The 14,060-nt window shown below is 31.1% G+C and overlaps 3 protein-coding genes across 3 annotated transcripts; all 3 read left to right on the top strand.

Moving 5' to 3' along the window:
• Positions 1-4,589: 4,589 nt before the first annotated feature.
• Positions 4,590-6,553, top strand: Taf11 (TATA-box binding protein associated factor 11). The gene is made up of 5 exons (XM_088190516.1): positions 4,590-4,711; positions 4,829-4,936; positions 5,560-5,803; positions 5,861-6,045; positions 6,107-6,553. The coding sequence occupies exons 1-5, from the start codon at positions 4,669-4,671 to the stop codon at positions 6,238-6,240; spliced, it is 714 nt and encodes a 237-aa protein (XP_088046642.1). The 5' UTR covers positions 4,590-4,668; the 3' UTR covers positions 6,241-6,553.
• A 280-nt stretch (positions 6,554-6,833) lies between these two features.
• Positions 6,834-8,360, top strand: LOC148232733 (cathepsin S-like). Its single transcript, XM_088190517.1, has 6 exons — positions 6,834-7,091; positions 7,156-7,403; positions 7,604-7,736; positions 7,794-7,954; positions 8,021-8,155; positions 8,234-8,360. Exons 3-6 carry the CDS (start codon positions 7,704-7,706, stop codon positions 8,295-8,297), a joined length of 393 nt encoding a protein of 130 aa, XP_088046643.1. The 5' UTR covers positions 6,834-7,091; positions 7,156-7,403; positions 7,604-7,703; the 3' UTR covers positions 8,298-8,360.
• A 1,529-nt stretch (positions 8,361-9,889) lies between these two features.
• Spf45 (splicing factor 45) lies at positions 9,890-12,404 on the top strand. Its single transcript, XM_088189731.1, has 7 exons — positions 9,890-10,311; positions 10,380-10,584; positions 11,192-11,313; positions 11,377-11,607; positions 11,677-11,818; positions 11,907-12,013; positions 12,080-12,404. The coding sequence occupies exons 1-7, from the start codon at positions 10,153-10,155 to the stop codon at positions 12,350-12,352; spliced, it is 1,239 nt and encodes a 412-aa protein (XP_088045857.1). The 5' UTR covers positions 9,890-10,152; the 3' UTR covers positions 12,353-12,404.
• The last annotated feature ends 1,656 nt before the right edge of the window (positions 12,405-14,060 follow it).

Here is a 14,060-nt window from a genome sequence, read left to right as displayed (position 1 = left end):
TGGCATAAATAAACACCTTCGTGCATTAAAAAATAAATGATAATTGGTATATTAGCTAAATAAATTAATAATCTACAGTAGATCATTACTGTGCGCGATTTATTTCTTCTTTTGGGTACACTAAATTAAAAGTATTGGTCATTACAATTATTTTTTTACAGCATGTTAATTATAAATGCTTTTAAAAATTAACAGAATTATATAATATTTGCGTGGCCAATGTATATTCAATGCTCAATTTCAATTCAATAGGACAGAATAGCGCAGTCCGTGACATCTCAGACTATTAACTCTGAAGTTGCAGGTTCGAGCTCCGGTAGCGACATGAAGATAAATTATATTATATAATTTCAGTTAATTTAAACAGTGCTCAAAAGTAAAAATTACTCATTACTAGGGATTCCAATCCCGGGCCAAATTTTTGATCCCGGGATTTCGGTATTGCAATTAGTCGATCCCGGGATCCCGGGACCAGTCCCGGGATAATTTTGATGTTATTATATCGATAAAAATAATTTAAAATGAATAATACAATATTTTTTTACATCCGTTTTTTATAACGTACAATGTATAAAGTACGTATAATTTTAGTCTTGGACTTAAAATAGAAAATAATATAATAAAAATAAAAAAGGGAAGGTCTTATTTATTTATTTGAGAAGATAAAAAATGAACTTTTGAAAATGATTGTACATATGTACATTCATAGACACAATTAATGGAAAACATTATTTTGGAAAAAAACTCACGAAGTAACATCAAAGCATCAAGCGTTTTATCATTTAGCCTTGATCTGATTTTGATTCCTAAGCAGCCTGCAGCTGAAAAAGCACGTTCAGACTCACAGCCTCAAAGATTCACAGATGACACGTGCAGCTCGCACAAGTTTGTATACGAAATATAACGATTTTGTCAATAATAATTCGATTGTTCTTGATAAATCAATCAATCCAAAAAATTCGGGATTATGTTTTATAATCCCGGGACTCATCGGGTATTGAAAATCGTTCGGGATCCCGGGATTGGAATCCCTACTCATTACTATTGGATGAGAGTATCGACGCATTTAATAATGCTAATTTGTTAGCATTTATTAGACATGAATTTAAATATAAAATTCAAGAGGATTTGCTATTTTGTGATTCACTACAGTGGCGTAGCTATGGGGGGGGGGGGGGAGGGGGCGGGCCGCCCCGGGCGGCATATTCGCGATACGATCGTCTAATGTGGTTCTTAACCCTGAATGCACTAAAACATATATAATATAAAATTATAAATCCACGAATAACATATGCTTAATAGTAACCAATTTATTATTTTAAGAAATGCTGATTTTATGACCCTGCAAAAAATGTATAGGGGAGGGGGTGGCAATTTTAAGGATCGCCCTGGACGGCACATACCCTAGCTATTCCACTGATTCACTATCTTCGCGTATCATAGCTGAGGCAATTTTTAATAGTTTGAATCATTTTATAACCAAAAATGAAATGTGTTTTGTCATTACAGTTTAGGTTTTCTTAGATTTTTCTAATCTCATGAATGAAAATCGTGAGGATTAATTCAAATCGAGTTAGGTCGTACACATTATTTGTAAAATAATCTCTAAAAACAAGCTAATATCATACATACATAATAAGCAAACACAGTTGTATTTACTTCATTTTATTATCAAATAAAACAGGAATAGAATTTTCAGCTTGTATATTTGGTGAAGCCGACTTTGACTCCCGACTTTGCTCCGATTTTTCATCCATAATATTAAGCAAAGGTCTGAATTTTGACTAATTTAAAAAGTAGAAAATCTCATCTTCGAAAAAAATTATGTTTTAGGATTTATTTTCTCAAGAAGTATTATTTTGCATATAAATGGTTTATTTAGTCGCGCAGCGAGAAGTTTTACGATATTTCATCAAAAATTGTCATTCTTTTTTAATAAAATATCGTAGATCCTTTAACTATTCAACGAAAAATTCTTAGATTTCTAAACTCTCAAATAACAATTGATAAATTTAACGGAATTACGCGTTAACTCATATTTTTATGGAAATTTCTGATTGAAAAAAATATTAACTGTACTTTTAATTATGAGGCAAATATTTACGTAATTTTTTAAGCTACATGTTATTAATTAATAATATTATAAAAGTACATATATTTCTTCTATTTATTAATATTATTTATATACCGTTTGGTAATCAGTGGTATCTTTTATTTGAGAGCTCATGAGGGTCCACGGTTTTCGTTTCGGCTCCCACACGAGAAAGCTATTCAGCCAATGACAGTTTTGATAAATGACTATAATGTATCCATGGTACCCATCCAATTTAGTTTGTGTGTACATCTGCATTTTTATAAGAGGAATGTATAGAATACATCGTCAAACTTTATATTATTTTTATTTTCAGTTTGTTTTTGAAGAATTTGTATATTTGTTACCGAGCTACATGATCCATAATATAACTTAATGCTTTGCTTATATGTATGTATGTATATACAAGACATTATGAAAAGGAGAATGATTGAAAAATTTCTCGCTTCATGTCATCATAAACTAAGAATCTATAACCAATAATGAAAAAACGTTTCATCCTGCATTGCATAAATTAAATGTTATTACACATTTTTCATAGTGTCATATTTATGTATTTATTTTAATAAAATTAAGACCATCATGACCTAACAGGTTACCCCAATGCGTCACATTAATCGAAAACCAAGACATAGTATTATTTCAAATACACAAAAAATAATGAAAATAATACATAGAAAAAACAATGTTTTTTATAAAATATTAAAATTATATTACACGAACCGGACCAGCTCCTCGTATCTGACATTAAACAGTAATAAATCAATGTGCAATGGCAGCGTATTAAGGAGCCAAATGGCGACAACCATGGGCGAGTCGATAATTGTGTACGTCTTAGCTTTAACGGACATCAAAAGAGGATGCGATCGTAATTCTCGCAAACGTTCCTTAACCCAAAACTGGAATTCCTCGAGAATAATTTGATTGTCGGCAGCACCCTTCAGTAGTTTTAAGAAATATTTAGCGACGTACAACTTTCTGCGAGAACTCAACGAATTGTATTCCAACGCTCTTAAAAAAAGGCGCTGGTATATCAGAACTGAAGTTTTAATTCTGAAGTTTCATTGAGTATTTACGTGTCTTAATTATATTATATTTCCTCAAACCAGGAAAGCAAATATAATTATGAACATGTCTTTTACTTGCTTTATAAATTAGTAATTTATTTTTAATATGCAATTGAATTTTACGACAAAAATATGATATAGTTAAGCTTGATATATAATATTTGAACCCTTTGAATTTAAATATTTATATTTCTAATATAGTTTAGATTACACGTCATTCTCCGCGTGTCAAAAATATAAATTCTTCATAAAAATATCTTTAAATTGACATCGAGTGCCTTCAATTGTTGACAATAAATCATTACAATGTGGTAACCTATTAACAAGTCCGGCATGAAAGACAGGCTTTACTGGCAGTCCCTTGGGGCGGCAAAAAATCGATATTACCTTCAAAATATTTAAAATAATGTTGCTAAAAAATCTAAGCTAACTTGGTAAGCATACATGCAACTGCGTGCACAATATCAAATAGTAGTTAATTTGATTTAAAATAAATTTTAAAATGTAAGTTGAATTACTATAATTTTTTAAATATTTTCGAGAGATAATTGATGGGAAATTAGTATTGGTGTATCATATTTTAATGTATTTCAGTTCATGTGGGGGGGGGGGGGAGGAGCAACTTAGTTTTTGCATAAATGATCTAGGGCTAGCTCTGCCTATTAAGTTCTGACGGCCATGTTTTTAAATCCTAAATAATACATATATAAAAAAATGTGGATTTTTCTCACAGCGCTTATCTTTAACTTAGGGTTATATGTTTTAAAAAAGTATTGTTCTCTCCTTAATTGGTTAAAAAACTTTAGATGATGAGGAACTAATTGTTATGACACATTGCGGGGTAGTGAGGATCCTAATGACAAAGATGAAGATATAGGCAAAATAAATCAACTTACAGTTGCTTTGATGCGCGAGGGCTTGCAATGTGCCACTAATATGGAACAATATTTTCTCATTCATGATCCCGACCTAGAAATTCCAACAGGACCTGCAGATATGTATGGGTGGGTATCAAGAAATCTATAGACAACTAGTGAAACGAAAAACTCAGAAGCGGATAACAGACTTCCTAGCAACTAGAAATTCAATTGTTGTTGATAATAACAAACAAAAGGCTTTATTAGTTTCTAATACATTAGACTAGTCAGATTTTTTTTGCCGGATTTTCTATACTTCAAGTTGTTATTTTTAAAATAACACGGTTTTAAATTTAAGGAACCAATTTTTCTATATATTTTATCACTTTTTTACATTGTTTTTTGTGGAACATATCCACCGTGTCAAAAAAGAGTTGGGTGTATGTGTAAAAAACATTATTAAAAAAATAATAAAGCAAAGTATTCTTTTTAATAAATTAAATAATTTATTAGCTATTAAAAATTAAATGTTTTTAATGTTTTACATAAGTTATTTGTATTGTAGGGTATGCTCAAAATATATCGTGTTAAGTTTTATGTTGTCAATCTATCATTTAGGTTATGTAAAGGGATTGTTGACATTTCACTCGAAATGTCTTCCTTGGACGGTGATAATAGTATGGTAGCCTCGGGAGGTAGTTTCCACAATATTATTACTATTATATAATCCTAAAGTCCAGTAGAAAACGAGCATTGTTTAATATATCTGTATGTAGATGATAGATTTCATATACATTTTTCTTTATATTCAGACGAAGACCTGGCTAAAGATTTGCAGCAGAGCGACTCCAACGACGAATCTCAAGATGTTTCATTAGAGATCGAAGAATCATTTGACAAGAGTCAAAATGGCGACGGAGGTAATTTTATTTGTTGTCTAAATTGGTGTTCCGCAACCTTTTCTGTATCGCTGACCCCTTGTAATGGGTCTTACGTGTCGCGGACATATTAATAAAACCATTCTTTCAAAAAAATAACATTTTTAATATAAAATATAGGGATATAAATATATTAAGAATAAAATATATTAAATATTTCATCTAAAAAAAAATAAAATATTGTAGGTTTTATTGAATATAAAAGAGCCCAGTACGAACATGCTTTAAGTCTATTCTGAAGTAAATTTTTTTTTGTTTGATTATTGTCATTATAGAAAAAACAGTTTCGCATAAATACGTCGACGAGAACTGAATTAAGAGTTGCAATCTCTTTGCACTTAATGCAGGATACTTGGATCTAATGCTAAGCCAAGATTCTGCAAATTCTTTTTCTTTAAATAATATCTTCCAATTGTTGTCACTGGATAATTCTTCTGGGATTCAAAATCCATAAGTTATTTTCACAAATATAATTTGTTACAGAAAAAATTACATAAATATTTATTTTAAGCATTTTTTTCTACATTTGTATATTTTAATAAGGCGACTTGTGGATCACTGGTCTAAATCAAATGCATAAACTAATTTCATATTTATTTTATCAGATTTTAACGAGTCTAAGATTAGTCATTATTCAAACGAAATGGATACTTATGAAAATCACGATAACGATCGTTCCGTCAGCTTTTTGGTTAACGACGAAGATAAAATAATGCCTGAATACGAAGAAAACAGAAAAGACAACTATACAATGTCGCACAATAATGCCGAAAGAAGTTCTTTATATGATAAAGAGAAAGAGAAGAAGAGTAAAAAAGAAATTGAGGATGAAGAGAGAGAAAAGATGCAGTGAGTATATCGAGCTTTATATAGTAACGATGAGATGTAATATGATTGATTTTTTAGAGTATTGGTGTCTAATTTTACTGAAGAACAGTTGAATAGATATGAGATGTACAGAAGAGCGGCGTTTCCTAAAGCTTCTGTTAAGCGATTGATGCAAACAATTACTGGATGTTCAGTCGGACAAAATGTAGTTATAGCAATGTCCGGTATTGCAAAAGTATTTGTCGGAGAAGTCGTTGAAGAAGGTTTGTGTATTTTTTATTGTTCTTTTATTGATGATATTTATTAAAGTAATGCTTTTTATAGCCCTCGACGTATTGGAACAATCCGGTGAGACTGGACCGGTGCAACCGAAACATTTGAGAGAAGCAGTTCGACGATTACGAAACCGCAATGTGATACCTTCCAAAAAAGCACATAGGCATTTATTCCGATTATAAATATATATTTAATATAAAATAGTCTTAATATTTCTCGTACATTTTGTTAATAATTTATTTAAAGCATTTGTTGAATTGTTTAATTATAGTAAAAAGGAGTGATTAAAAAAAATTTTGGACCGTCTTTTCAGACAGAAGAATAAAAGACTAAATACACTTTTATATCTAATAATTAAAACATTTCCGCTCATCAAAAGAGTACTAGTTCATAAACATAAAACTAGACTTTGCACCAATCGTCATATTTCTCCAGGTCGTATAAAGTACCATTTTTTTTATTATATTTTCTATCCAATAAAAACAATTATTAAAATATTTTTCGTTTTATTCACACAAAATTGCTTAACTATTATTATAGACTACGATTTAGCAATAGGACAATGCGTTTAACTTGCAAACTCGGCGTTCTTAGAATTTCTGTCATTGACAAATCATTATTTTTAAAACCAGTCATAATTAAGCATTGAATGTGTAACATCGTAAAAAATGAATTTGATAAGTGTAATTTTTTTTGTACTCTACATAACTTCGGTTAGTATATCTTTGAAATTTGAACTTCCGGGATTAAGAATTCCAAAACTTTCATCTGTCATGGATTCGGGTGATGAAGTTTTGAGAGATTTAGATATACATTGGGACACATTTAAGGTATACTTAAATATATTGTATATAGTTTGATATATAATTTTCACTAATAATAATATAAACAGCAACAATTCAACAAAACGTACGCAAGCTTCAATCACGAAAAGAAAGCTCAAGGCCAGTGGCGGAATAACATAGCCAAGATCAATCTTCACAACTCCCTTGGACACAACTACAAACTATACGTCAATCATTTGAGTGATTTAGTAAGAATAACTCATGTCATCATCAATAAAACGTCCATTTATAAATTATTAATTATATTTCCAGAGTCTACGGCAATATCTAAAGCAGGTGGTTAAGCTAGTTAAGTCCGAAGATCGTTCACACAATCATACGATACCAAATCACGTAAAGCATGAAACTGAAACAGTTCCTCAAGAAATCGATTGGAGAAAACACGGTTTTAAACCAGAAATCGTGAGCCAAAAGAGATGTGGCGCGTGTTATGCTTTTAGCGTTGCTCATGCATTACAAGCACAATTGTTTATAGCGAAGCATAAATCTGTGGCTTTGAGGTATATTTAATTAATAATTATCACTATTGGATAAAATAAAATACAACGTTTCAAATGTATGACGTCAATTGTCTGCAGACTGAAGCGGAGTGTTGCTTAAGTGCAGTATTTTTATTTATATCCGATTGCGGCATATTTTAAAAGCATATAATATTATAAACTATAGTACAAAAGGTCATTAATAATATTTATAATTTCAGTGAACAGCAAGTGGTAGATTGTAGTGGACCCTGGGGTAATTATGGATGTGGTGGTGGCTCTCTACGCTCATCGTTTCGTTATTTAGAAACTTATGGAGCAATGAGTAATCACGATTATCCGTATGAAGCTAGAGTAAGTAGAAAATAAATCTATTCTTGTCGGTCAATATTATAATATTAATATTTATAGAAAGGAAAGTGTCGCTGGGAAGCTCGTAAAGTAAAAGCTAAAGTATCGTCATGGGGTATTATTCCACATGGAGATGAAGATATGTTAACGCGAGCTGTAGCGTTTATTGGACCTGTTGCAATATCGTTAAATGCAGCTCCGCATACGTTCCAATTATATCAGTAAATTATTATTCATTCTTATTTATAATACAGTTTGATAAAATGATTTTAATTATTCATTTATAGTTCAGGAATATACGACGATCCAGAGTGTAGTGCTGAACACGTAAACCACGCAATGGTAATTGTCGGTTATACAAAAACACACTGGATACTCTTGAACTGGTGGGGTACACATTGGGGAGAAAATGGTTATATGAAGTAAATTATATTTGGTATATTTTTTAAATGTTCGTTTATCGTTACATGTAATCAATAATGTTTATTTTGTGATTTTAGGTTAAAGAGAGGAAGTAATCATTGTGGAGTCGCCAATTATGCAGCTTATGTTGTAATTAATTAATTTATTTTCTTATAACGAACTGTTATTTATATGAATATTATATTATAAATATATGTTATTGTGTGTTATATATGTTATATTGTTTTATTTTATTTACTTATTGGTTTGAAAATATTTGCGAAATAACACGTTGTTAATATAATGTACATAAGATTAATTGTCAATTGTGGAATCATTTGTGGCTGATCGTCTTTAGTCATAGTGCTAGGTAAACTGAACTGTCTGCGTCGATATCATTGTCTTGCCGTGACTGGCTTAAAAGTTTTTTATTTATTTATTCTAAATCTTCCATTGCAACGTGACTGACTTTAGCCCGATGCAATGAGGTACACAATCAACAACTACTAAGTAAGTAGTGAGCCAACGGTATATAGATCAGTGCCATCTATTTTATTATTTATAAACTATTATTACAGTTTGCAATTATTATATGTCACCGATCTCCCCGACACGATAAAAATAATTTAAAACACTAGGTTCTATTTAAAATTCTGACAAAGGTCTCAGGTATTAGTCACCAACTTGTACCACTGGTCGGTAAGTTGCAGCGATCATATGATCAACATGCTCAATTTGCAATCCATGTAATGTAGCTTCATTTGGTGATGTCATATCAGATTTTTCTAGAGGGGGCAAAAGTTGTCGTTTTTTTAATATTTCTACTTCATTAAGATTCATAGTATTTCATTAAATGACATGCATTTTTCCGGCTAATTTCAAGGGGGTGCTGTACGAAAATCGCGCCATCGCAGTGGAAATCTAGCGTACATATTAAGGTTTTTATAAAATTATTACGACTTACAATAAGTGAGAATCGAATGGAGTATATCTAAACCGAATTTTGATCAGTAGGAAATCAAAAAACAATTATCTCTTCTCAGAAGTCAAAATCCACGTTAAAAGCAATAAAAAGTGGCCAGAAAAATCTTAATGAAATATAAATATTTTAAATAGCTAAAATTATGTCCATGATTCTAAACAAGGAATTCTCAGGTTATCCTTCAAAGAAAATCTAAAATACAGTCTCGAATCCATCCCGAAAATATTTTTTAAAATATGTCATTTCAGTGAAATCATATCGGAATACATTTTTACCGGTAAGTATATATTTTTACTAGTGAAAATGTAATTTATCCGACAGATGCTAGTAAAATTATATGATTTCAACCTTCCCATGTGTAGTAATATATATCTTTACATACTCATCATTATTTATTTACATGTGATGTATAAATGTTACAGTGAATGTGTATTTTTCAGAAAATTATATTTTCACTAGTGAAGTCTAAACCCATTTTCATAAGTAGCTATATATTTTTACTAGCGAAAATATGTTAAGTAGCTGTTAGGCGCTAGTGAAATTATGTGCTGCTCTAAAATGTCTATGAAACTCAATTTGACAGTTGCAAAACGTCCATTTGCTGTTCTAACCCAAGCTGATGATAATTTTAGAACTTTCATTAGGTCAAGTCTAAAATACAAACTGAGCCAATTTATCTCTTAGGGGAAAATAAGCGGAAGAATTAGTTGACAGATGTCAGAACTATGAATAATTAAAACGATATTTATGAATATTCTAGTTTTAAATCACTAATCTTTGCATGCGTATAGACTGCGCAGCAATTTAACGTTTAAAATAAATTGTACAATATAATTAAACTATTTTATTTAATAAAAATTAGTGTATGTGTCAATAGATGTCTATAGTACGATTATTTATTTTTGATATTGGTAACACTGACGCGTTCACAATTTAACTGTCAAAAGCGTGCGAAGTCAAAAGAAGTATCACAAGAAGTTTATTTAAAAATTAGTCGAAAATATATCACCGTATAAGTTAAAAGTTGAAATAAACATGTCTCTATATGACGATGAAGACACTGAACGCAGGGGTGGTGCGGCAACCGTAGGAGCCGGTTGGTCGTCTGGTATTCGATTGTTGCAGTCGCAACTCAAACTTAAAAAAGCAGCTACGACTACGCAGCCCAAAAGAGAGATCAGAAAACCTATACAGGTTGAAACACTTGTGCTATTCAAATTTATCGATCTGTATTATATTGAATTCTATTACTATTTGTTTAGGTTTTACCTCCAGTTATTGATCTTAAGAGTAAACGAGATGACGAAGAAGGTGGCTTTGCAGTTCAGAGTGCAAAAGTCACGCTTTATGGCAAGCCGCCGCCGCCTATTCAAACTTCTTCTATTTCAAACTCAAACGAATACGATTGGAACGTCATCGGCGAATATGATCCTATGTGGCCTAACGACTATGGGAAGATGGTAAGAGGTATGTATATTATCAATCATTTTTATTGTTGAAAAATCGTAACATATTTTATATGGTATCACTTGTATCGAATGAAATCTATTTTCGGTACTTTCTTGTAATCGGCGGTCAAATTTATTCTAAAAAAATATTTATTCTTTTTTTAAATATTCGTTGTTATACATATGTAGATTCATTGCAGGGAGTTATTCATGGGGTGTTCACTGTTGCTACGTAAATACATTTTAAAGTTGATTCAGGTTAGGTGTGGACGAGCGGCAGTGAGTGAGCGTTGTTCAGAACATGAATACCCCATTAATAACTCTTCAATGAATCTACTTAAAATATCTCATTTATAATTGTATATAAATAAATAAAATGAATGAATATATTTTTAGAATAAATTAGCAAAAATTTTTTGCAAAAACGATAAAATATTTATATAAAAAAATTTAACATTTAAAAATAAAGTTATTAGCCGCTGACCTAAAATTCTAAATATTTAAAATTAATTTTACTAACAATTGATGTTCTTGAGATTAATTGTTCTTGTAGAAATAATTTTCAATTACTATATTTCCTAATTGATTATGTAACTAAGTATTTAAGGACATTTATTATATTTTAGAATTGCGCTTACAGCGAGATAGAGACACTGATAAATACGACGACAAAGATAAAAAGTCTCACAGGAAACGAAAATCTCGTTTTGGAGACAGCGACGATTATGCTGAGAATCTTGGAAGCATGGTAAGCTTTTTGGCATTGTTATATGTAATTAAATGCTTATGTTTATATTTATTTTTTAATTAGCAACATAGGCACACGGACGAAGATATAGATGAAAGATCACCACCAGTCGCAAGAACCGGTGGAGCTGCTATTGCACCGCCTCCGTCTTTGCAAGAACCCGAACCTCTTTCACCGCCACAAGTGCAAATACCATCATTTGAGAAGCCCGATAAACCGTTATTAATTACGCCTGCTGTAAATTATGGCGGAAATTCAGTCGCAGCTAAGATTATGGCAAAATACGGATTCAAAGTAAATGCTAACAAATTAAATAATTGCCTGTCTCTCGGAGATGATATGTAATGGTAATATGATTTATAGGAAGGTCAAGGATTAGGTAAAAAGGAACAAGGAATGTCTATGGCTCTTCAAGTCGAAAAAACGTCTAAACGAGGTGGTCGTATCATACATGAAAAAGATGGAAGCATTATGCCGCCTCCGCCACCAATCGGAGATTTCTCTGGTAGTATATCATTCATTTATTTATTTAGACATTTTATTGAGACAGATTAGCAGAATTATATTGTGTATTGATTGTATTTCTTATACAGATTCACCAATACCTTCCAACGATTCTCCTGGAGTTTATGTTCCTCCAAAATCAGAGCCCAGCATCACAGAAATAATGAAATCTCCGAGCAAAGTGGTGTTATTGAGAGTGAGTGTTGTTATTTTTTTTATGATCTATTCATTTTTTATACATAATCGTTTATTTTCTATCTAGAATATGGTCGGCTCGGGAGACGTGGATGAAGAATTGGAGCCGGAAGTTAAAGACGAGTGTAATTCTAAGTACGGCGATGTTATCAAAGTGATCATATTCGAAATTCCCGAAGCGTCTCCCGATGAGGCTGTGAGAATATTTGTCGAATTCAAGAGAATCGAAAGCGCCATCAAAGCCGTCGTGGATTTGAACGGTCGATTCTTCGGAGGAAGACAAGTCAAAGCCGGATTTTACAATGTGGAGAAATTTGCAAATCTGAAACTTTTGGACTGAAACTATTTTACATAATTTGTAATAAATATTAAATAAATATGGGAAAAGTCTACTTATTTCTTTTTATTATATTGTGGCGACCACACACAGATGCCCACATTTTAAAGGGTCTTATTCTCAAAACTCACGTTAATTTACTGTGACCAAAATGATCATCCATCAACAAGGAAACAGAACAATAGCATAAAGGAGAGGATCACACACAAAAGCCCTCGTTACGACCAGAAAATCAAATAAATAACACCAATTTTTTTTCTTATTGCTTTACAGTGAATCGCTTAGGTCAGAGTATAAATAATGTGTATGGGAGCCGAATTTAGATTTGTTATGGCCAAAACTGGTGGGCGCTGGAGTAGCATCGGCGTGACGTATATTTAATTTATATTATATGTATAAATAAAGTATTGAGTTTAAAAATAATAAATTGTCTCTAATCATATAATTAATAAGCATTTCTCAGAAAAATTTCATAGTATTTATTTATTATTATTATTTTTGTCTTTAACTGTATTTTGTATTTTTATTCTCACATATATATTCTATACATAATTTATTCTCTTGGTCTTTTTTTCTTCAGTATCTGTCTTTACATATTATGTATAGTTTGATAAAAAATAGATATATAATTTTTGCCCCCTGGCCCCACCTGTTTCTATTTTCACCAGCCGTCACTGATTATAACTATATGGCACAATAAACGTAAGAATAAAAAAGGCAAGCGCCCACGACTGATATTTAGGACGATTATAAAATTAATATAAAAATTATCAGTTTTCTGTGGGAATTTTGTGCTTGATTCTAATTATTGTGCATAGTTTTTATTATTCATAATTATTTTTCAGAAGCCATGAGCGATTAATAAGATAACTTTACGCCGAAATGGAACCAAACTTAATCAGTTAAATAACCACCTGTTTCATAACATTGTTAAGCAATCGCCATGACAAATCCCAGAATATCACAAGATAAAAAATACGTTTTATTAGCATTTATGTGGTTTGATCCACATTAACTTTCAATCCTCGTACATAATACTAAATATGTATAGCACGTACCTGGTTTACTTGCAATTCGAATAATTATATTATCTCGGTAAATAAATGAAAAATACTTTAATCAACAGATGTCATTGCGTTATCGACCATCTTTTTTTATATTAATTATTTAAATTATAATTTATGATTAATCATTGTAAGCTCTTCAAATTAGAACAATAACATTATACACGCATTCGATAGTGAGCCTTGTGTATTTTGTTTATTTATGTACATAGTAACCATTTTGTAAGATCATGCGTCTCCAAGGAAATTTAAAATAATTACATTCTTCTTTCTGATTATGCAATAATAGGCTTTATGTATATGTAAATAGATACTATGATTCCACAGAGCTTACATCGCTGGAAGTTTTTAAAACAAAATATATAATATATAATGATAAATAAATTATTAGCTCCACTACCTCCTCACCTATTCTATACTCCTGGTAGATTATGACAAAAAACCCGTACAAAAACGGTAGTTTCAAGCGTTTTTTCTTTCTGAATATGCTTTGACGCGACTCTTGAGGTGCATAATTTGCAATCTAAGCATAATTTGCAGAAATTGAAAAACAATAGTTTTCCTCATAATTAAAATAATAAATTAATTGTTAGCTACCTTCTCACTCGTATGCACTCCTGGTAGACTATGACAAAAAAACCCGTACA

Source organism: Plectrocnemia conspersa, unplaced genomic scaffold (assembly GCF_051122295.1).
Source record: "Plectrocnemia conspersa isolate PC_06_02 unplaced genomic scaffold, ASM5112229v1 ptg000008l, whole genome shotgun sequence".
Lineage (NCBI taxonomy): Eukaryota > Metazoa > Arthropoda > Insecta > Trichoptera > Polycentropodidae > Plectrocnemia > Plectrocnemia conspersa.
This window is presented reverse-complemented; position numbering and strand designations above follow the sequence as displayed.

Excerpts from the sequence above, each read along its gene's own strand:
- Taf11 (XM_088190516.1), top strand. The coding sequence starts at position 4,669 with ATGTCTTCCTTGGACGGTGATAATAGTATGGTAGCCTCGGGAG. Across the intron at positions 4,712-4,828 it reads TAGTATGGTAGCCTCGGGAG|ACGAAGACCTGGCTAAAGAT; the intron begins GTAGTTTCCACA and ends CTTTATATTCAG. Across the intron at positions 4,937-5,559 it reads GAGTCAAAATGGCGACGGAG|ATTTTAACGAGTCTAAGATT; the intron begins GTAATTTTATTT and ends TTATTTTATCAG.
- LOC148232733 (XM_088190517.1), top strand. The coding sequence starts at position 7,704 with ATGAGTAATCACGATTATCCGTATGAAGCTAGA. Across the intron at positions 7,955-8,020 it reads CATACGTTCCAATTATATCA|TTCAGGAATATACGACGATC; the intron begins GTAAATTATTAT and ends ATTCATTTATAG. Across the intron at positions 8,156-8,233 it reads GGAGAAAATGGTTATATGAA|GTTAAAGAGAGGAAGTAATC; the intron begins GTAAATTATATT and ends TTGTGATTTTAG.
- Spf45 (XM_088189731.1), top strand. The coding sequence starts at position 10,153 with ATGTCTCTATATGACGATGAAGACACTGAACGCAGGGGTGGTGCGGCA. Across the intron at positions 10,585-11,191 it reads CTATGGGAAGATGGTAAGAG|AATTGCGCTTACAGCGAGAT; the intron begins GTATGTATATTA and ends ATTATATTTTAG. Across the intron at positions 11,608-11,676 it reads TGGCAAAATACGGATTCAAA|GAAGGTCAAGGATTAGGTAA; the intron begins GTAAATGCTAAC and ends TATGATTTATAG.